Below are 22,176 nucleotides of genomic sequence, written 5' to 3' on the forward strand. Positions count from 1 at the left end.
AAAATTGGTAGCCGTTTCTGTATAATGGATTTGATCTCATTGAAAAGGGAACTATACTGAAGGCAAACATAATGCTTATTTTGATTGACTGCCCTACTTTTTTTAGATTTAAGATTAGATTTTAATAAATTTTCTCTATCTTTTTGATCCACCATATTTCGGGCTCTTTTTAGGCACCATTTAGCTCAAATCGTGGTGGGGATTATCAAAAGACGCGTATTCTATATACACTTTACAAACGAGATCACCGATAGGTTTAAATAGGAAAAACAAAATATTATATCATTATTATTAAATAGTTTTTATTTATTTATACTTCGTTTTATTGTTACATGGTTCTATATTAGGACCTGCGACTTCTCAGTCATGTGATTGGTGTCTTAGTACTATGAATACTGGCAATGTTCATATGCTGTTAGACATGATTAAGGCTATGTGCACACGATGCAGATTTAGTGCAGATCTGCAGCGTTTTTTTCTGCAGCAGAAACACTGCAGATCAGCACTGTGATTTACAGTACACTGTAAATCAATGTGAAAGAAAAAAAAGCTGCGCACATGGTGCAGAAAAATCCGGGCAGAAACGCTGCAGATTTCAAAGAAGTGCATGTCACTTGTTTTGTGCAGTTCTGCAGCGTTTCTGCACCCCTCCATTAATAGAAATCCACAGTGGTAAAAACTGCAGAAAATCCGCACAAAATCTGCATCAATTCTGCACAAAAAACCGCATAAAAACCGCAGCAAATCCGAAGCTGCGGATTCTGCCAGGAGATGCAGATTTAGTGCAGAAAATTCTGCACCATATTTCCTACAAGTGCACATAGCCTAAGATCGCATAGATCGAAACGCGTTGTCTATCCTCATGACTGCATCCACCTCTGAGCAAGGATTTTAATCACACTATATTTATATGCACCAATAAAGAATTTCAAGATTTTAGAAGCTGGAGTACACACCTTTTTCCTCATCTTCCATTGCTGCACGTCTTGGTCAGGACGAAATCTACGTGCTCCTTCGGTCTGTCGGTGAGCTGGCTGTGGCCTTTTTAGCCTTATTTTTCTATATATTTACAGCACAGCTCTGCCTGCTCCGATGCAGGCTGCAATAAAGCTCTGCCTGCTCCACCCCCAGATTACACCAAAGCTCCGCCTGCTCCTATGTAGGCTACAGTACAGCTCCGCCTGCTCCATCCCCAGATTACACAAAAGCTCCGCCTGCTCCATCCCCAGATTACACAAAAGCTCCGCCTGCTCCGATGCAGGCTACAATAAAGCTCCGCCTGCTCCAATGCAGGCTACAATAAAGCTCTACCTGCTCCATCCCCAGATTACACAAAAGCTCTGCCTGCTCCTATGCAGGCTACAATAAAGCTCCGCCTGCTCCATCCCCAGATTGCACAAAACCTCCGCCTGCTCCAATGCAGGCTACAATAAAGCTCTGCCTGCTCCACCCCCAGATTACACCAATTCTCTGCCTGCTCTGACTCAGGCTACAACAAAGCTCTGCCTGCTCCACCCCAAGATTACACCAAAGCTCCGCCTGCCCCGATGCAGGCTACAACACAGCTCTGCCTGCTCCACCCCCAGATTACACCAAAATTCCGCCTGCTCCACCCCCAGATTACACCAACTCTCTGCCTGCTCTGACGCAGGCTACAACAAAGCTCTGCCTGCTCCACCCCAAGATTACACCAAAGCTCCGCCTGCCCCGATGCAGGCTACAACACAGCTCTGCCTGCTCCACCCCCAGATTACACCAAAATTCCGCCTGCTCCACCCCAAGTTTACACCAAAGCTCCACCTGCTCTCATCATTTAACACAATATATCTCCCATTTCTTGCATTAGACACATGTGTCATCTTCAGACCTAATGCGTCACTCCTTCCTACAGAAGTGCGCGTAATGCACCACCGAGTCATGCCTTCCTATAGGAGCGTGTCATGCATCATCTTTAGACCAATCACGCCACGTCTTCCTATACGAGCGCACTTCATACCCCATTGTCATACCCGTTGCTTCACCCCTTCATATACAAGCGCGCGTCATGCACCATCAGACCTGTGGCTTCACACATTCCTATACGAGCACACATCATGCCCCATCATCACACCCGTGGCTTCACATCTTCCTATACGAGCACGCATCATGCGCCAGTCAGAATAATGGATTCTTACTTTCCTATACTAGCACACATCATGCATGCCTCATCATCAGACAAATGTCTTCACGTCTTCCTATATGAGCGTGCATCACGACCCATCGTCAGACCTGTGGTTTCATGCATTCCTATTCAAGCACGCATTAGGCCCCATTGTCAGAAAATGGCTTCACGCTTTCTTATAAGAGCGCACATCGTGCCCCATCGTCAGATCAGTGGCTTCAGGCGTTCCTATACAAGCACGCATCATGCCCAATCATCAGACCCGTGGCTTCATGATTGCCTATACAAGCACGCATCATGCCCAGTCATCAGACAGGTAGCTTCACGCCCTTCTTTACTAAATCATATCATGCCCCATTGTCCGACTAATGGCTTCATGCCTTCCTATACGAGAACACATGCCCCATCGCCAGACTAATGGCTTCATGCTTTCCCATACGAGCGCCCCTCATGCCACATCGTCAGGCCCGTGGCTTCACGCCTTTCTATACGAGTGCAAATTACTCCATGAAGACGACATGTCTACTTGAAGCAAATCTTACCAATTTCAATTCCAAACTGCACCCTCCGGTCCACATCGTCGGCCCAGATCTCCTGTAATGACTCTCGATACCAGACTGGAAACACCCCTCGGTTCAGGTGAGCTTGGCGCGCTACCTGCTGGCTTCGGGTCACCGCTATGATGGGGGCGCGAGGGCGATAACGAGACAGAAGCTGAGCAGATCTGGGAGGATTGAGAAACGAGAACATAAACTTGTGACAAACGGTGGCAGCTACAGCATGAAGTGGATGAGAAAGAGGACGCCTAACCTGCCCGACGTGGTAAGAACAATGATGGCTCCAGCACAACATTTAAACGAGGCCTCCACTGCTCCAATAGCTGTCACCTCTGTGGGGTCCTGAGTCAGAGGGGTCACTCTGCGCAACTCCTCAAACAACTGCTGGTTGTAGATGGCAGCTTCTGCCTCCCTGGCGATCTGCGGAAAGAAAAAGGTGAGGAGTGCGAAGCACTACAAATAGAGTACACCTCCTCACCCCTGTGCTTAGAGGATAGTACACTACTCACCCCCATGCTCAGTGTATAGTACATCCTGAACCTCCGTGCTACGTGTAGTACATCATTACCCGTGCTACGTGTAGTACATCATTACCCGTGCTGTGTATAATGTACATCATTACCCGTGCTGTGTATAATGCACCCCTCACCCCTGTGCCCAGTGTACGGCACATCCCTCACCCCTGTGCCCAGTGTACGGCACATCCCTCACCCCTGTGCCCAGTGTACGGCACATCCCTCACCCCTGTGCCCAGTGTACGGCACATCCCTCACCCCTGTGCCCAGTGTACGGCACATCCCTCACCCCTGTGCCCAGTGTACGGCACATCCCTCACCCCTGTGCCCAGTGTACGGCACATCCCTCACCCCTGTGCCCAGTGTACGGCACATCCCTCACCCCTGTGCCCAGTGTACGGTACATCCCTCACCCCTGTGCCCAGTGTACGGTACATCCCTCACCCCTGTGTCCAGTGTACGGTATATCCCTCACCCCTGTGCCCAGTGTAAATTACATCCCTCACTCCTGTGCCAAGTGTATATTACATCCCTCACCCCTGTGATACGTGATTAGTACATCCCTCACCCCTGTGCCCAGTGTACAGTACATCCCGAATCCCCGTGCTCAGTGTATAGTACATCCCTCACCCCTGTGCTACGTGTGTAGTACATCCTCACCCCTGTGCCCAGTGTACGGTACATCCCTCACCCCTGTGCCCAGTGTACGGTACATCCCTCACCCCTGTGCCCAGTGTAAATGACATCCCTCACTCCTGTGCCAAGTGTATATTACATCCCTCACCCCTGTGCCCAGTGTACAGTACATCCCGAATCCCCGTGCTCAGTGTATAGTACATCCCTCACCCCTGTGCTACGTGTGTAGTACATCCTCACCCCTGTGCCCAGTGTACGGTACATCCCTCACCCCTGTGCCCAGTGTACGGTACACCCCTCACCCCTGTGCCCAGTGTACGGTACATCCCTCACCCCTGTGCCCAGTGTAAATTACATCCCTCACTCCTGTGCCAAGTGTATATTACATCCCTCACCCCTGTGATACGTGATTAGTACATCCCTCACCCCTGTGCCCAGTGTACAGTACATCCCGAATCCCCGTGCTCAGTGTATAGTACATCCCTCACCCCTGTGCTACATGTGTAGTACATCCTCACCCCTGTGCCCAGTGTACAATACATCCCGAATCCCCGTGCTCAGTGTATAGTACATCTCTCACTCCTGTGCTCAGTGTATAGTACATGGGGCAGACCATGGGTCAGATAGAGGGACGATTGTGAGGTGCATGTTATTGGAGCACCCTGCTCACCGCATGCTGCATGTGGACCGCCTCCACCGGATACAGGCCCTTGGCCGTCTCTCCAGATAACATAATGCAGTCGGCTCCGTCCAGTACAGCGTTGGCCACGTCACTACTCTCAGCACGGGTGGGCCGAGGCTTCTTGATCATACTCTCCAGCATCTGTGAGGATGGAGACACCTGTAATCACACTGCCTCTCCTGTGCTGCCTGCAGAAGAGGGATGCCTCCTGGGCGCAGCTATACCAGTATGTTCACACTTTCCCTTTATTTGGTGTTTTCCATGGTTTTCAAAAGTAAGTTCCATACAAACAACTTTGGAGTTTTATTATCTACCATCGCTTTAATAAGTAACGTGCAACTGACTAATGAGCGGAGGGAACCCCAGCACAGATACACACGTGAATATCTCTGACTGCTTGAAGATAGTAGAATGGTGGAATAGTGCAGTGATAATTTTAGATATTCCCACCTGGGTGGCACAGATGACCGGTTTCCCAGCTCGGTTGCACTTTCCAATCATCATCTTCTGGGCCAGGAACACCTTCTCTGCTGGAATCTCTATACCAAGGTCTCCACGGGCCACCATGATCCCGTCACTGGCCTCCAAGATCTCATCAAACCTTCATTGCACAGAGAGGGATGTGAGAGCTGGAAAATGGCTGAGCATTGTCGAGAATTTAGTGGACACTGACCTTTTCACCCCCTCATGATTTTCTATCTTGCTGATGATCTTGATGTTACGTCCCTTTTCACCCAGCTCCTGGCGAATGGCCAACACGTCCTGTGCTTTCCGGATGAACGATGCAAACACAATGTCCACGCCCTGCTCTATGCCGAACTTAAGATCCAAGCAATCCCTTTCCGATAAGGCAGGAAGATCCACCTCAGTTCCTGGAAGATTCACCCCCTTCCTACTGCACAGGTTACCCCCGTTCTCTACCTCCGCAAGACAGTAATCGGGACCTGACAGACAACATAACGTTACCATCTGCTCGGAGAGTCACCAAGGTGTCTCTCCAAACATATTGTCAAGATGACCACCTACCCACCCACAAAATAGTCTACCCAAGTCCAACCACAGTCCTGTCTAAACAACCCATGCAGCCTTTCATATGGTCATGATCCTTATATTATAAGCTTCTGCCATCCCCTCTTCCCCTCCAATATGGACGTATCCCAGCGACTCACCCATCTCTCTGACCAGCAGGGACATGAGACCATCATCCACGAAGATCCTGCTTCCAACCTTCAGCACCTTACAGAGATTTTTGTAGTCTAACCACAGGATCTTGTTGTCACACTTGTCTTTATATGCAGGGTCAGTGGTCACCTTCACAACCGTACCCTTCACCAGCTCAACTTCCGCATTCTCCCCCTGCAGGATAAATGTGGCATGAGAAATGTACGCACTTCTCAAATATGTGCCTGTCCCCCACATACCGCGCCAATGACTCCTGTGCGGATCTCGGGTCCTTTGGTGTCTAGTGCGATGGCAACCGGCCGGTAAAACATGGGATTGGTGGCAAAGCTTTCAGTGGCTTCTCGCACATTCTGGATGGACCCTGCATGGTACTGGTGGGAGAGGATGATGTTAGGAAGGCTTGATAGATATGGGGGGCACAGATGTGGGGGTGCTCACCTCGTGGGTCCCATGGGAAAAGTTCAAACGAGCAACGTTCATTCCAGCTTTTATCATCTCTTTCAGCATATCCACAGAGCGAGAAGCCGGTCCTGGGACACAACAGGGCAAAATTACTGAGGGGCCCAGAATAAGCACAGGGGCGTCATACTGAGGGGCCCCGAGTATGGCTGTAATGTGCCAATAGTGGGGGCAAACAGGGAGAAAGGAAAGGGGTAACCAGCTACAGGGGCTTTATACTGGGGACATTCACCTCCTACAGGTGTAATATACCGGGAGAAGATAACCATCTACAGGAGCTTTATAATGGGGGGCAATCACCTCCTACAAGAGTGAAACAATGGAGGAATATTCATCATATACAGGAGCGATACACCAGTGGGGATATTCATGAGAGAAAGTGATACACTGGGAGGATATTCATCAGATACTGAAGCGATACACTGTGGATATATATCAGATACAGGAGAAATACATCGGGGGGATATTCATCATGTACACTAGTGATACACCGTGAGGATATTAATCAGATACAATGGGGATATACACTGGATACAGGAGCAATACATCGGGGGAATAATTATCAGATACAGCAACAATACACCAGGGGGGGGGGGGGATATTTATTATATACAGGAGGGACATACAGGGAATATATTCATCAGATATAGAGCTACACCGGGGTGAAGGGATATTCCTCAGATACAAGAGTAATATACCGGGGAAAATATTCATCAGATAAAGATGAGATACATCGGGGTGGAAATATACATCAGATATAGAGCAATACACTAGGGGGAATATTCATCAGATACAGGAGCGATATAGTAGGAATATACACCGGATACAGGAGTGATAAACTGGGGAGTATATTTATCATATACAAGGGTGTTACACCGAGATGATATTCATCAGATACAGCAATGGGGATATAGACTGGATACAGGAGCAATACTCCGGTGAAATAGTCATCAGATACAGCATCAATGCACAGGGTGGGTATTAATTAAATACATTAGCAATACAGAGGTTGAATATTGATCAGATATAGGAGCGATACACAGGGGGAATATTCATCATATACAGGAGTGATGAACCACGGATATACACTGGATACTCATCAGATATTGGGGCAATATCCCAGAAAGATATTCATCAGATACAGGAGCGATACACTGGGGGTATATTCATCAGATACAGGGGCGATATACCAGGGGGAATATTCATCAGATACAGGAGTGATACACTGTGGATATATAACAGATACAGGAGCGATACACTGGGGGTATATTCATCAGATACAGGGGCGATATACCAGGGGGAATATTCATCAGATACAGGAGTGATACACTGTGGATATATAACAGATACAGGAGCGATACACTGGGGGTATATTCATCAGATACAGGGGCGATATACCAGGGGGAATATTCATCAGATACAGGAGTGATACACTGTGGATATATAACAGATACAGGAGCGATACACTGGGGGTATATTCATCAGATACAGGGGCGATATACCAGGGGGAATATTCATCAGATACAGGAGTGATACACTGTGGAAATATAACAGATACAGGAGCGATACACTGGGGGTATATTCATCAGATACAGGGGCGATATACCAGGAAGAATATTCATCAGATACAGGAGCGATACACTGGGGGTATATTCATCAGATACAGGGGCGATATACCAGGGGGAATATTCATCAGATACAGGAGTGATACACTGTGGATATATAACAGATACAGGAGCGATACACTGGGGGTATATTCATCAGATACAGGGGCGATATACCAGGAAGAATATTCATCAGATACAGGAGCGATACACTGGGGGTATATTCATCAGATACAGGGGCGATATACCAGGGGGAATATTCATCAGATACAGGAGTGATACACTGTGGAAATATAACAGATACAGGAGCGATACACTGGGGGTATATTCATCAGATACAGTAGCGATAACATGGGGATATACACTGGATGCAGGTGCGATAAACCGGTGGAATATTCATGATATACAAGAGTGCTACACTGGGGGAATATTCATCAGATAAAGGAGCAATATACATCAGATACATGAGAGATACATTGGGGGTATATTCATCATACACTGCTCAAAAAAATAAAGGGAACACTTAAACAACAGAACATAACTCCAAGTAAACCAAACTTCTGTGAAACCAAACTGTCCACTTTAGGAACCAACACTGATTGACAATTTCACATGCTATTGTGCAAATGGAATAGACAACAGATGGAAATTATTGGCAATTATCAAGACACACTCAATACAGGAGTGGTTCAGCAGGTGGGGACTACAGACCACATCTCAGGACCAATGCTTTCTGGCTGATGTTTTGGTCACTTTTGAATGTTGGTTGTGCTTTCACACTCGTGGTAGCACGAGACGGACTCTACAACTCGCACAAGTGGTTCAGGTAGTGGAGCTCATCCAGGATGGCACATCAATGCGAGCTGTGGCAAGAAGGTTTGCTGTGTCTGCAGCGTAGTGTTCAGAGGCTGGAGGCGCTACCAAAAGACAGACCAGTACACCAGGAGACGTGGAGGGGGCCATAGGAGGCCAACAACTCAGCAGCAGGACCGCTACCTCAGCCTTTGTGCAAGGAGGAACAGGAGGAGCACTGCCAGAGCCCTGCAAAATGACCTTCAGCAGGCCAAAAATGTGCATGTGTCTGCACAAAAGGTTAGAAAACGACTCCATGAGAATGGTCTGAGTGCCCGACTCCCACAGACCAACACTGTGCAGGACACTTGGCATTTGCCACAGAACATCAGGATTGGCAAATTCGCCACTGGCGCCCTGTGCTCTTCACACTTGAAAGCAGGTTCACACTGAGCACATGTGACAATCTGGAGACGCCAAGGAGAGCGATCTGCTGTCTGCAACATCCTTCAGCATGACCGGTTTGGTAGTGGGTCAGTAATGGTGTGGGGTAGCATTTCTTTGGAGGGCCGCACAGCCCTCCATGTGCTCGCCAGAGGTAGCCCGACTGCCATTAGGTACCGAGATGAGATCGTCAGACCCCTTGTGAGACCATATGGTGGTGAGGTTGGCAAAGGGTTCCACCTAATGCAGGACAATGCCAGACCTCAAGTGGCTGGAGTGTGTCAGCAGTTCCTGCAAGATGAAGACATTGAAGCTATGGACTGGCCCACCCGTTCCCCAGACCTGAATCCGATTGAACACATCTGGGACATCAGGTCTCGCACCATCCACTAACGTCACGTTGCGCGACAAATTGTCCAGGAGTTGGCGGATGCTTTACTCCAGGTCTGGGAAGAGATCCCTCAGCAGACCATCTGCCGCCTCATCAGGAGAATGCCCAGGTGCTGTAGGGAGATCATACAGGCACGTGGAGGCCACACAGACTACTGAGCATCATTTCTGTTGTGAATTCTGTGGCTGAATTCACTCCTGTGGTCACAAGTGGTACTGCAGCTTCTGGGCTTCCTCCCTCAGGTGTTCTGGTGAGCTCGTTGGCTGCCTTGTTATTTAACTCCACCTGATTCTGTCTTCCTTGCTCCTTGTCAATGTTCCAGTGTTGGATCTGAGCTTCTGGATCTTTCCTGTGGCCTGCTGCTCTGCTTAGATAAGTGCTTCTTTGCTTTTGCTGCAGTTTTTTCTGTCCAGCTTGTCTATTCGTTTTTGCTGGTAGCTCTGAGACGCAAAGGGTGTACCGCCGTGCCGTTAGTTCGGCACGGTGGGTCTTTTTGCCCCCTTTGCGTGGTTTTTTGCTTTAGGGTTTTTTGTAGACTGCAAAGTTCTCTTTGCTATCCTCGCTCTGTCTAGAATATCGGGCCTCACTTTGCTGAATCTATTTCATCCCTACGTTTTGTCTTTTCATCTTGCTAACAGTCATTATATGTGGGGGGCTGCCTTTTCCTTTGGGGTATTTCTCTGAGGCAAGTCAGGCTTGTATTTCTATCTTCAGGCTAGTCAGTTCCTCAGGCTGTGCCGAGTTGCATAGGTAGTGTCAGGCGCAATCCACAGCTGCCTTTAGTTGTGTTTAGGATAGGTTCAGGTATTGCGGTCTACAGCGATTCCACGTCTCAGAGCTCGTTCTATTGTTTTTGGGTTGTTGTTAGATCACTGTATGTGCTCTGATTACTGGCACACTGTGTTACTGGATTGCCTTCATAACACATTTCCTTGTCTTGAGACATTTCCACTGAAGTTGGATCAGCCTGTAATTTCATTTTCCACTTTGATTTTGAGCATCATTCCAACTCCAGACCTCTGTGGGATATTAGTTGTGATTTATGTTGATCATTTTTAGGTTTTATTGTTCTCAACACATTCCACTATGTAATGAATAAAGATTTACAACTGGAATATTTCATTCCGTGATATCTAGGATGTGGGATTTTAGTGTTCCCTTTATTTTTTGAGCAGTGTATATAGGAGTGATACATCGGGGGATACTCCTATATACACACTGGATACAGGAGCGATACATCAGGGGATATTCATCAGATACAACAGTGATATAATGAGGATATACACTAGATACAGGAGTAACACATCGGAGGGATATTAATCAGATACAAGAGTGATACACCAGGTGGATATTCATCAGATACAGCAGCGATACACCGGGGGAATATTCATCAGGAACAGGAGATATACAGTGGGGGTATAATTATCAGATACAGGAACAAAACATGAGGGAATATTATGCACCGGGGGAATATTCAGATACAGTAGTGATACACCGGGGAAATCTTCATCAGATACAGGAGATATACAATGGGGAGATATTTATCAGATACAGGAGTGATGCACCAGGGGCATTTTCATCAGATACAGGAACAATACATCGGGGGATATTATACACCGGGAGGATATCTTCATCAGATACAGGAGATATACAATGGGGAGATATTTATCAGATACAGGAGTGATGCACCAGGGGCATTTTCATCAGATACAGGAACAATACATCGGGGGATATTATACACCGGGAGGATATTCACCAGATACAGGAGTGATACACAGAGGGAATATTCAGATACAGGAGTGATACAAATCTGGAAATATCAATCAGAGACAGGAGCAATACAATGGGGGTGATATACACCGGATACAGGAACAATACACCGGGGGACTATTCATCAGATACAGGAGCAATTCACAGGAGGGATATTCATCATATATAGAAGTGATACATCAGGAAAATATACACCGGATACAGGAACAATAGACCCGGCGGATATTCATGAGATACAGAAGCAAAAATACCAGGAGAATACTTAGCAGATACAGGAGCAATACACCAGGCGGGATATTTATCAGATATAGAAGAGATACCCTAGGGGAAAATATACATCAGATACAGGAGCGATACAGTAAGAATATACACCAGAGGTATATGTATCATGTACAAGAGTGTTAGGCTACTTTCACACTAGCGTTAACTGCAATCCGTCACAATGCGTCGTTTTGCAGAAAAAACGCATCCTGCAAAAGTGTTTGCAGGATGCGTTTTTTTCTCCATTGACTAACATTACGCGACGCATTGCGACGGATTGCCACACGTCGCAACCGTCGCGCGACGGTTGCGCCGTTTTTCGGCCGACCGTCGGCCGCAAAAAACGTTCCATGTAACATTTTTTGCAGCCGACGGACCGTCTTTTCCGACCGCGCATGCGCGGCCGGAACTCCTCCCCCACCTCCCCGCACCTCACAATGGGGCAGCGGATGCGCTGAAAAGCAGCATCCGCTGCACCCGTTGTGCGGCGGAGGCAACGCTAGCGTCGGTAACCTCGGCCCGACGCACTGCGACGGGCCGGGCCCGACGCTAGTGTGAAAGAAGCCTTACACCGAGATGATATTCATCAGATGCAGCAGCAATATAATAGGGATATACACTGGATACAGGATTCATCAGGGGGATATTCATCAGATACACTGTGGATATACAGTGGGTAAGGAAAGTATTCAGACCCCTTAACATTTTTCCCTTTGTTTCATTGCAGCCATTTGGTAAATTCAAAAAAAGGTCATTTTTTTCTCATCAATGTACACTCTACACCCCATCTTGACTGAAAAACAAAAAAAACAAACAAAAAAAAAACAGAAATGTAGATTTTTTTGCAATTTTAATAAAAAAGAATAACTGAAATATCACATGGTCATAAGTATTCAGACCCTTCGCACAGACACTCAAATTTAAAGGGCCACTGTCACCCCCCTCCAGCCGTTATAAACTAAAAGAGCCACCTTGTGCAGCAGTAATGCTGCATTCTAACAAGGTGGCTCTTTTAGTTTTTGTTTCTGTTATTCCCACAATAAATGTATTTATAATTCTGCTGAAATACCTGTCTTTGTCCATGGAGGTGGGACTGAAGCCTCCTCTTAGAAGCGCCTAACTGCCGTCACTCATCTCTTGTGTAGATTTTCGCCGCCCCCTCAGCGCTATTAGTGTGTGAAATCCGGCGCCTGCGCTCTGCTCTTCTGCCTTGCGCAGGCGCATAGAGCATTTGCCGTCCTAGCGCTGGTGCCGGGTTCCGTTCTGCATCTGTGCGGGCAGTGCGGCCACCCTGTTATGTTACTGAATCCCCGCCCCGCACTGTTATGCATTATGCACAGTGCGGGGCTGGGATTCCTGGGCATGCGCACTACGCTTCTCAAACGCTCCCCAGGTCCCCCGACTTTCAGCGTTGCCCGAATATACAGGTATCCTTGCCGGCGTTTGGAACATCCGCACAGAACAACGCTGGAAGGCGGGGGACCTGTGGAGCGTCTGACAAGCGCAGTGCGCATGCCCAGGAATCCCAGCCCCGCACTGTGCATACTGCATAACACAGTGCGGGGCGGGGATTCAGTAACAGGCTGGCCGCACTGACCGCACAGGCGCAGAAAGGAACCCGGCACCAGCGCTCGGACGGATAATGCTCTATGCGCCTGCGCAAGGCAGAAGAGCAGAGCGCAGGCGCCGGAATTCACACAATAACAGCGCTGAGGGGGCGGCAAAAATCTACACAAGAGATGACTGACGGCAGTTGGGCGCTTCTAAGAGGAGGCTTCAGTCCCGCCTCCATGGACAAAGATAGGTATTTCAGCAGAATTATAAATACATTTATTGTGGGAATAACAGAAACAAAAACTAAAAGAGCCACCTTGTTAGACTGCAGCATTACTGCTGCACAAGGTGGCTTTTAGTTTATAACGGCTGGAGGGGGGTGACAGTGGCCCTTTAAAGGGAATCTGTCACCCCAAAAATGGCCTATAAACTAAGGCCACCAGCATCAGGGGTTTATCTACAGCATTCTGTAATGCTGTAGATAAGCCCCTGATGTATCCTGAAAGGTAAGAAAAACAGGTTATATTATACTCACCCAGGGGTGGTCCGGTCCGATGGGCGTCGCGGTCCAGTCCGGGGCCTTCTATCTTCATGCGATGACATCCTCTTCATGCTTCCTGTCGCGGCTCCGGCGCAGGCGTACTGATTTGCCCTGTTGAGGGCAGAGCAAAGTGCTGCAGTGCGCAGACGCCAGGAAAGGTCAGAGATGCCCGGCGCCTGCGCACTGCAATACTTTGCTCTGCCCTCAACAGGGCAAATCAGTATGCCTGCGCCGGAGCAAGAAGAGGACGTGATTGTATGAAGATGGGAGGCCCTGGACTGGACCGCGACGTCCATCGGACCAGACCGCAGCGGGACTACCCCATGGCGAGTATAATCTAAACTCTTTCTCATCTTTCAGGATACATCGGGGGCTTATCTACAGCATTCCAGAATGCTGTAGATAAGCCCCTGATGGCGGTGGCCGCAGCTTATATACGAAAAAGTAGGTGACAGATTCCTTTTAAGTCACATTCTGTCCATTTCCATGTGATCCTCCTTGAGATGGTTCTACTCCTTCATTGGAGGCCAACTGTGTTCAATTAAACTGATAGGACTTGATTTGGAAAGGCAAATAGACGCCTGTATATAAGACCTCACAGTGCATGTCAGACCAAATGAGAATCATGAGGTCAAAGGAACTGGCCAAGGAGCTCAGAGACTTTTCTGAATTTACCAAACGGCTGCAATGAAACAAAGAGTGAAAAATTTAAAGGGGTCCGATTACTTTCCGTACCCAATGTATACCAGATACAGGAGCGATACATTGGGAGAATATTCATCAGATACAGGAGCAATACACTGTGGATATACATCAGATACACGAAAGATACATCGGGGGTATATTCATCATATATAGGAGTGATACACCACTCATCAGATACAGGAGCGATATACCAGAGGGGATATTCATATATTCATCAGATGCAGGAGTGATACCCCGGGGAAAAATTCATCATATACAGGAGTGACACACTGGAGAGATATTCATCAGATACAGGAGCAATATAATAGGGATATACACTGGATGGTGGAGGGATAATATTCAGATGCAGGAGCGATACATTGGGGGAATATTCATAAGATTGAGGAGTGACACACTGTGGATATACACCAGATACATGAGAGAAACATTGGGGGGGGGGGGGGATATTCAACATATGCAGGAGTGATACACAGGGGGGATATTCAGCAGATACAGAAGAGATACACAGGGGGGAAATATATATCAGATACAGGAACGATACACTAGGAATATACACCGGATACAGGAGTGATACACCGGGGGATATATTTATCATATACAAGGGTGTTACACCGAGATGATATTCAGCAGATACAGGAGCGATACACTATGTATATATACCAGATACAGGAGCAATACAATACGGGAATATTCATCAGATTCAGGAGCGATGTAATGAGGAAATACACTGGATACAGGCACAATACATCGGGGGATATTAATCAACTACAGGAGTGATACACGGGGTGCATGTTGATCAGATACAGCAATGATACATCGGGGGGTATTCAGCATACAGGAGTGATGCACTGGAAAAATATTCTTCAGATACAACAGGAATACATGGGGGGGGGGGGAATATTCATCAGATACAGGAGCAATACATTGTGGGTATACACCAGATACATCGGGGGGGATATTCATTATATATAGGAGCAAAACACCAGAGCCATCTTCATCTGATACAGGACCAATACATAGGGGGAGAGAAATTATACACAAGGGGAATATTCATCACATACAGGAACGACACATTGTGAATGTACACCAGATACATGAGAGATACATCGTGGGTATATTCATCATAAAGAGGAGTGATACACCAGGGAAATATTCATCATATACAGGAGAGATACAATGGGGGGGGGGGGGGGCGGCTTTTGGTGAGATTCATCAGATACAGGAGTGATACACGGGGGGCATATTCAGCAGTTACGGCAGTTATACACCGGGGGGATATCTATAATATAACGCTGGGAGCGTCACTCTGTCCTAAGCCTTTATAGACTGCGCAAGCGCCGGCGCAGTCTGGGCCTCACAGAGTGACACTCCCAGGAGATCGCGGTATGCGTAAACACTGAACGCACACCGCGATCTCCACCGGAGAGTCAGGGACCGCCAGGAGGGTAAGTCCATTCACCTGTCCCCCGTTCCAGCGCTGCGTGCGGCTCCGTCTCCCGGGTCCTCTGCTGTGACGTTCACAGTTCAGAGGGCGCGATGACGCGCTTAATGCGCGCCGGCGCCGCCCTCTGAATGAACAGTCACAGCCAGAGGAGCCGGAAGATGGCGCGCAGCGGTGGAACAGGGGACAGGTGAATATAGCAAGTGCTGGGGGGCCTGAGCTAGCGGTGACTCCGGCACCTGACCCCCACAGCGCGCCGGTGTCCCCGCCTGCTCAGGCCCCCCAGCACTCGGCGCCCAGCGACCATAGGTGAGTATGGTATTTTTTTTTTTTTTTTTATATATATATGGCAGCAGCATACGGGGCATATACAATGGAGCATCTTATGGGGGGCATATAATACAATGGAGCATCTTATGGGGGGCATATAATACAATGGAGCATCTTATGGGGGGCATATAATACAATGGAGCATCTTATGGGGCCATCAACCATAATGGAGCAGTGTACGGGGGCATATATTATGGAGCATCTTATTGGGGCCATAAACCTTTATGGAGCAGTGTACGGGGGCATACACACTGGAGCGTCTTATGGGGGCCATAAACCTTTATGGAGCAGTGTACGGGGGCATACACACTGGAGCGTCTTATGGGGGCCATAAACCTTTATGGAGCAGTGTACGGAGGCATACACTATGGAGCATCTTATGGGGGCCATCAACCTTTATGGAGCAGTGTACGGGGGGGCATACACTATGGAGCATCTTATGGGGGCCATAAACCTTTAAGGAGCAGTGTACGGGTGGCATACACTATGGAGCATCTTATGGGGGCCATAAACCATAATGGAGCAGTGTACGGGGCATATACTATGGAGCATCTTATGGGGGCCATCAACCATAATGGAGCAGCTTATGGGGCATATGGATGGGAGAAGCAAATTAAAGAATGGTGGCACAGGATGGGAGCAGCACATGACAGGATGGGGGCGCAGGATGGAGCAGCACATGACAGGATGGGGGCGCAGGATGGGAGCAGCACATGACAGGATGGGGGCGCAGGATGGAGCAGCACATGACAGGATGGGGGCGCAGGATGGGTGCAACACATGACAGAATGGGGGCGCAAGATGGGTGCAACACATGGCAGGATGGGGGCGCAGGATGGGAGCAGCACATGACAGGATGGGGGCGCAGGATGGGAGCAGCACATGTCAGAATGGGGGTGCAGGATGGGTGCAGCACATGACAGGATGGGGACGCAGGATGGAGCAGCTCATGACAGGATGGGGACGCAGGATGGAGCAGCTCATGACAGGATGGGGACGCAGGATGGAGCAGCACATACCAGGATGGAGACCATATACCAATATAAATGCTCGCCACCCGGGCGTAGAACGGGTTCAATAGCTAGTTCATTATATGCAGGAGTGATACACCGGGGGGATATTCATTATATGCAGGAGTGATACACCGGGGGAATATTCATTACTAGATGGTGGCCCGATTCTAATGCATCGTGTATTCTAGAATATGCATGTCCACGTAGTATATTGCACAGCCCACGTAGTATATTGCACAGCCCACGTAGTATATTGCACAGCCCACGTAGTATATTGCACAGCCCACGTAGTATATTGCACAGCCCACGTAGTATATTGCACAGCCCACGTAGCATATTGCACAGCCCACGTAGCATATTGCCCAGCCACGTAGTATATTGCCCAGCCACGTAGGTATATAACACAGCCCAAGCAGTATTTAGCAGTGTGTGCACCATATCCCTGTTAAAATAAAAAAAGTAATTAACATAAAAAATAGTTAGATACTCACCCCTGGGATCCAGCGAAGCTGTGTGATGCGGCCGCCATCTTCCGTTCCTAAGATGCATTGCGAAATTACCCAGATGACTTAGCGGTCTCGCGAGACTGCTAAGTCTTCTGGATAAAAGTTCGCAATGGATCTCTGGGAACGGAAGATGGCGGCCGGCGCGAGCGGATCAGCGGACAACCGAAGGTGAGTATAGCAGGTTTTTTGTTTTTTTATTATTTTTAACATTACATCTTTTTACTATTGATGCTGCTTATGCAGCATCAATAGTAAAAACTTGGTCACACAGGGTTAATAGCAGCGGATACGGAGTGCGTTACCGGTGGCATAACGCGGTCCGTTACCGCTGGCATTAACCCTGTGTGAGCGGTTACTGGAGGGGAGTATGGAGCGGGCACTGACTGCGGGAAGTATGGAGCGGAGCGCCGGGGACACCGACTGCGGGAAGTACGGAGCGGAGCGCCGGGGACACGGGGAGTATGGAGCGGAGCGCCAGGGACACCCCACTGCGGGGAGTATGGAGCGGGCGGCGGTCACTGTGACTGTAAGGGAGGGACTAATCGGACTGTGCCCGTCACTGATTGGTCGCGGCAGCCATGACAGGCAGCTGCCGAGACCAATCAGCGACGCAGGATTTCGGTTACTGAAGTTGAGGACAAAAAATAGAATTATTCTTACCGTTAATTCGGTTTCTAGGAACCTTCCACGACAGCCACTTCGGAGGTTGTCTTCCCCGCCCTAATAGGGGACAGGAACACAAGAGGTTAAATACCCCTCCCCTTCCTGCACCGCCAGTGTTTTCCTGGACACAGTAGCATGTATAGTTACCACAAAAGTGCAGGAATCATCCAATAAGAATATCAGGTAGGGAGTGAAATTAGTGCTGTCGTGGAAGGTTCCTAGAAACCGAATTAACGGTAAGAATAATTCTATTTTCTCTAGTCACCTTCCACGACAGCCACTTCGGAGTAGTACCAACAGCTAATTTCTCTAGGGAGGGACTACAGCCTGCAGAACACGTCTGCCAAACGTTAAATCCCTATTGAAATTTAGCCGGTAATGTCTGGTGAACATATGGATGGACGACCAGGTGGCGGCTCTGCATATCTGCTCTGCTGAGGCATTCCCCCTCTCTGCCCACGATGTTGCCATTGCTCGGGTAGAGTGTGCTTTCAGAGAGGCAGGTGGATCCAGTCCCTGTGATGAATAAGCCAAGCAAATAGATTGTTTGATCCAGTTTGCGATGGTGTTTTTTGCCGCCTTCTTTCCCTTGTTTCGTCCAGAAAACTGAATGAATAAATTTTGATCAATTCGCCAGGTTTCAGTTTGTTGTAAGTAAAATAAGACCACCCTGCGAACATCCAAGGTGTGGAAGGTCTGTTCTTTAGGGTTGGAGGGGTTTGGGCAAAAAGAAGGAAGTAGAATGTCCTGATCTCTGTGGAAATTCGAGACCACCTTGGGTAAAAAGGACCGGTCTAGTTTTAGTACAATGCTATCCGCAGTGATCGTTAGATAGGGTTCCTGTATTGACAGGGCCTGTAATTCCCCAACACGTCTAGCCGTAGTGATTGCGACTAGAAAGACTGTTTTCAAAGTTAAGTTTTTAATGGTTATAGCATCCAGGGGTTCGAATGGATCCTGGGTTAGTGCGTTAAGTACAGTATTGAGGTCCCAGGAGGGTACCCTATTACGGAGTGTAGGACGAATTCTGGATGCGGCTGTCATAAATCGCTTGATCCAGCGATGATTGGCTAAATTAGAGTCAAAAAAGCTACTAAGGGCCGATACTTGCACTTTGAGTGTGCTAGGGGTAAGGCCTGTATCCAAGCCCTTCTGTAAAAATTGTAAGATCCTTGCTATATCAGGATTGAAGGGGTCTGGAACTTCTGGGGAGCACCAGGACGTAAATTTTTTCCAGACCTTAGTGTAGATGGCATTGGTTACTGCCTTTCTGCTTTTTTGAAGGGTCTGGATTACTTCATCCGAGAGCCCTTTAGCTTTTAAAATTGTGGCTTCAGTAATAATCTTTAATAATAATCTTTATTTTTATATAGCGCTAACATATTCCGCAGCGCTTTACAGTTTTTGCACACATTATCATCACTGTCCCCGATAGGGCTCACAATCTAGAATCCCTATCAGTATGTCTTTTGAATGTGGGAGGAAACCGGAGTGCCCGGAGGAAACCCACGCAAACACGGAGAGAACATACAAACTCTTTGCAGATGTTGTCCTGGGTGGGATTAGAACCCAGGACCCCAGCGCTGCAAGGCTGCTGTGCTAACCACTGCGCCACCGTGCTGCCCAAGTAGCCATGCCGCCAAGTTCAATCTGTTTAGATCCGGATGTAGTAGAGGACCCTGGTGTAGGAGATCGGTCTTTTGAGGTAGAAGGCAGGGACCTTCCAGGACCATATCGAATAGAGCGCCGTACCAACTCCTCCTGGGCCACAATGGGGCAATCAAGATTGTGGTCACTTCGTCTGTCCTGATCTTTTGCAGAGTTTTCGCCAGCATGGGAATGGGAGGAAAGGCATATGCAAGGTTGAATTTCCACTGGTGTGAAAAGGCATCTATTCCCTGTGCCTTGTCTTTGTGATGAAGGGAGAAAAATGTTTCTACCTTCGCATTTTGCCTGTTGGCGAATAAATCCACCTCTGGAGTACCCCATTTTTTGGTTAGGGACTGAAACACTGCTTGGTCTAGGGACCACCCTCCCGGATGAACATCTTTCCTGCTGAGGAAATCCGCCTGAGTGTTGTCCAATCCCCTCAGATGTACTGCTGTGACCGATAGAAGGTTCTTCTCTGCCCAGAAAAATATTCTTGCAGCCACTTCTTTGAGAGAGGCATACTTTGTCCCCCCTTGGTGTCGTAGATAGGCTACTGTGGTCATATTGTCTGAGTAAATACGAACGTGATGATTTTTGATCAGTGCAGATGATGCCTTTAGGGCCTCCTCTACAGCTTTTAATTCTCTTAGATTCGAGGAGCTGCTGCTGATGTTCGATGTCCATTGTCCCTGAAAGTGGAAACCCTCTACCACCGCACCCCAGCCTCTTTTGCTGGCATCTGAGCGGAGTGTTTTTAGGGGAAGGTGGTCCCAGCTGACCCCTCTCTGGAGATTTTGGTAATCTAGCCACCATTTTAGCGCTGATTTCACATGGCCAGGGAGAAGAATCTTCTGATTCAATGGAGTCTGTCGTCTCCTGGAATGTAGGAGAACATAAGTCTGGAGAGTTCGTGTGTGAGCCTGGGCCCAGGAAACCGACTGTATACATGCGGTCAGGGACCCTAGTACAGACATCGATTCTCTGAGGGTCGGTGCACGCTGGCCTCTGAACTTGGTTATCTTGCGGACAAGGTTGATTTGATGATCTTTGGGTAGAAAAGATGTTCTTACATCCGAGTCCAGTAGCACCCCCAGAAATTTCCTTCTTGTGGAGGGATGGACCTCCGATTTCTCCAGATTTGGGATCCAACCCAGGGTTTGTAATATCTCTAGGGACTTTGATACGTCTGTTTCCAGACGGGAGGCAGATGGAGCCATGATAAACAGGTCGTCTAGATACGGGACTATGCATATTCCCTGTTGACGGATGAAGATTATCGCTTCCGCCATAATCTTTGTGAAAATGTTTGATTTGGTGACCCTTGGAGACTGCGAACCTGAGGAATTTCCTGTGCTCTGGATGGATTGGAACATGGTAATACGCATCCCTCAGGTCCACAGTCGCCATCATCCAACCCTGACCGATGAGGGGGATTACTGATTTGACTGTCTCCATTTTGAATCTCCTGTATCGGACAGATTCGTTTAAGGGTTTCAAATTTATGATAATTCTGTTCTTCCCCGACGGCTTGGTTATTAGAAAAAGGCGTGAATAATGACCACGTCCTTCCTCTAACTTCGGCACCTGAGAAATCACATTTGATTGCATTAGTTTTTGTAGATCTTGTAACAAGGAGTTTTGGAGATCTGGGTTTTGAAGGGAGGTTATCTTTACGCATTGTGGGGGTGGTCTCACGAATTCTATTTTTAATCCTTCTTGAATGGTACGAAGGACCCACTGATTTGTGGAGATGTTTTGCCACTCGGTGAAGAATCGTGAGACTCGACCCCCGACCGGAGTACAGTCATTGCTTATCTGGGGTTTGCTGGGCCTGAGGGGCCAGGATATTTTTTCCCCTGCCTCCCTTAGGATAACTCCATCTTCCCGTTTTGCCTTTTCCTCTCTGTGAGGTTTGATCACGGGAGGGACGAAAAAAGCGTTTTTTGGGGGTCTTTTGCTCAGGAAGAGATTTCTTTTTATCTGCCGCCTTATCCAAAATATCGTCCAGGACTGGTCCAAATACATTATGACCCTGAAAGGGTATGCTACATAATTTGGACTTGGAGACAAAATCGCCTCCCCAGGATTTTATCCAGAGTGCTCTCCTGGACGAGTTAGAGAGAACGGCAGCTTTTGCGGCTACTCGAACTGATTCAGCAGACGCATCAGCTAGGAACCCTGTAGCTTTCTGTAGTAATGGTAGGGAGTCTAAAATCTCCTCCCTTGGGGTGCCTTGAGTCAAGTGATCCTCAAGTTTGCGTAACCAGATAAATAGAGATCTGGCTACGCAAGTAGAGGCTATATTAGATTTCAGCAGAT

At 48.1% G+C, this 22,176-nt stretch overlaps 1 protein-coding gene across 3 annotated transcripts in view; it reads right to left on the reverse strand.

Moving 5' to 3' along the window:
- The window catches only part of PKLR (pyruvate kinase L/R), an 85,931-nt gene that overhangs the window by 9,438 nt on the left and 54,317 nt on the right, over positions 1 to 22,176 (reverse strand). For all 3 annotated transcript variants that reach the window (XM_069769291.1, XM_069769300.1, XM_069769309.1), the window contains exons 3-10: positions 6,172 to 6,263; positions 5,973 to 6,104; positions 5,721 to 5,907; positions 5,225 to 5,495; positions 5,002 to 5,152; positions 4,540 to 4,692; positions 2,972 to 3,138; positions 2,704 to 2,885 (exon numbers count right to left, since the gene is read on the reverse strand). In XM_069769291.1, coding sequence (XP_069625392.1) covers positions 2,704 to 2,885; positions 2,972 to 3,138; positions 4,540 to 4,692; positions 5,002 to 5,152; positions 5,225 to 5,495; positions 5,721 to 5,907; positions 5,973 to 6,104; positions 6,172 to 6,263 — 1,335 coding nt within the window. The remainder of the gene's footprint in view (positions 1 to 2,703; positions 2,886 to 2,971; positions 3,139 to 4,539; positions 4,693 to 5,001; positions 5,153 to 5,224; positions 5,496 to 5,720; positions 5,908 to 5,972; positions 6,105 to 6,171; positions 6,264 to 22,176) is intronic.

The sequence above is a fragment of the Ranitomeya imitator genome, chromosome 1 (assembly GCF_032444005.1).
Source record: "Ranitomeya imitator isolate aRanImi1 chromosome 1, aRanImi1.pri, whole genome shotgun sequence".
NCBI lineage: Eukaryota > Metazoa > Chordata > Amphibia > Anura > Dendrobatidae > Ranitomeya > Ranitomeya imitator.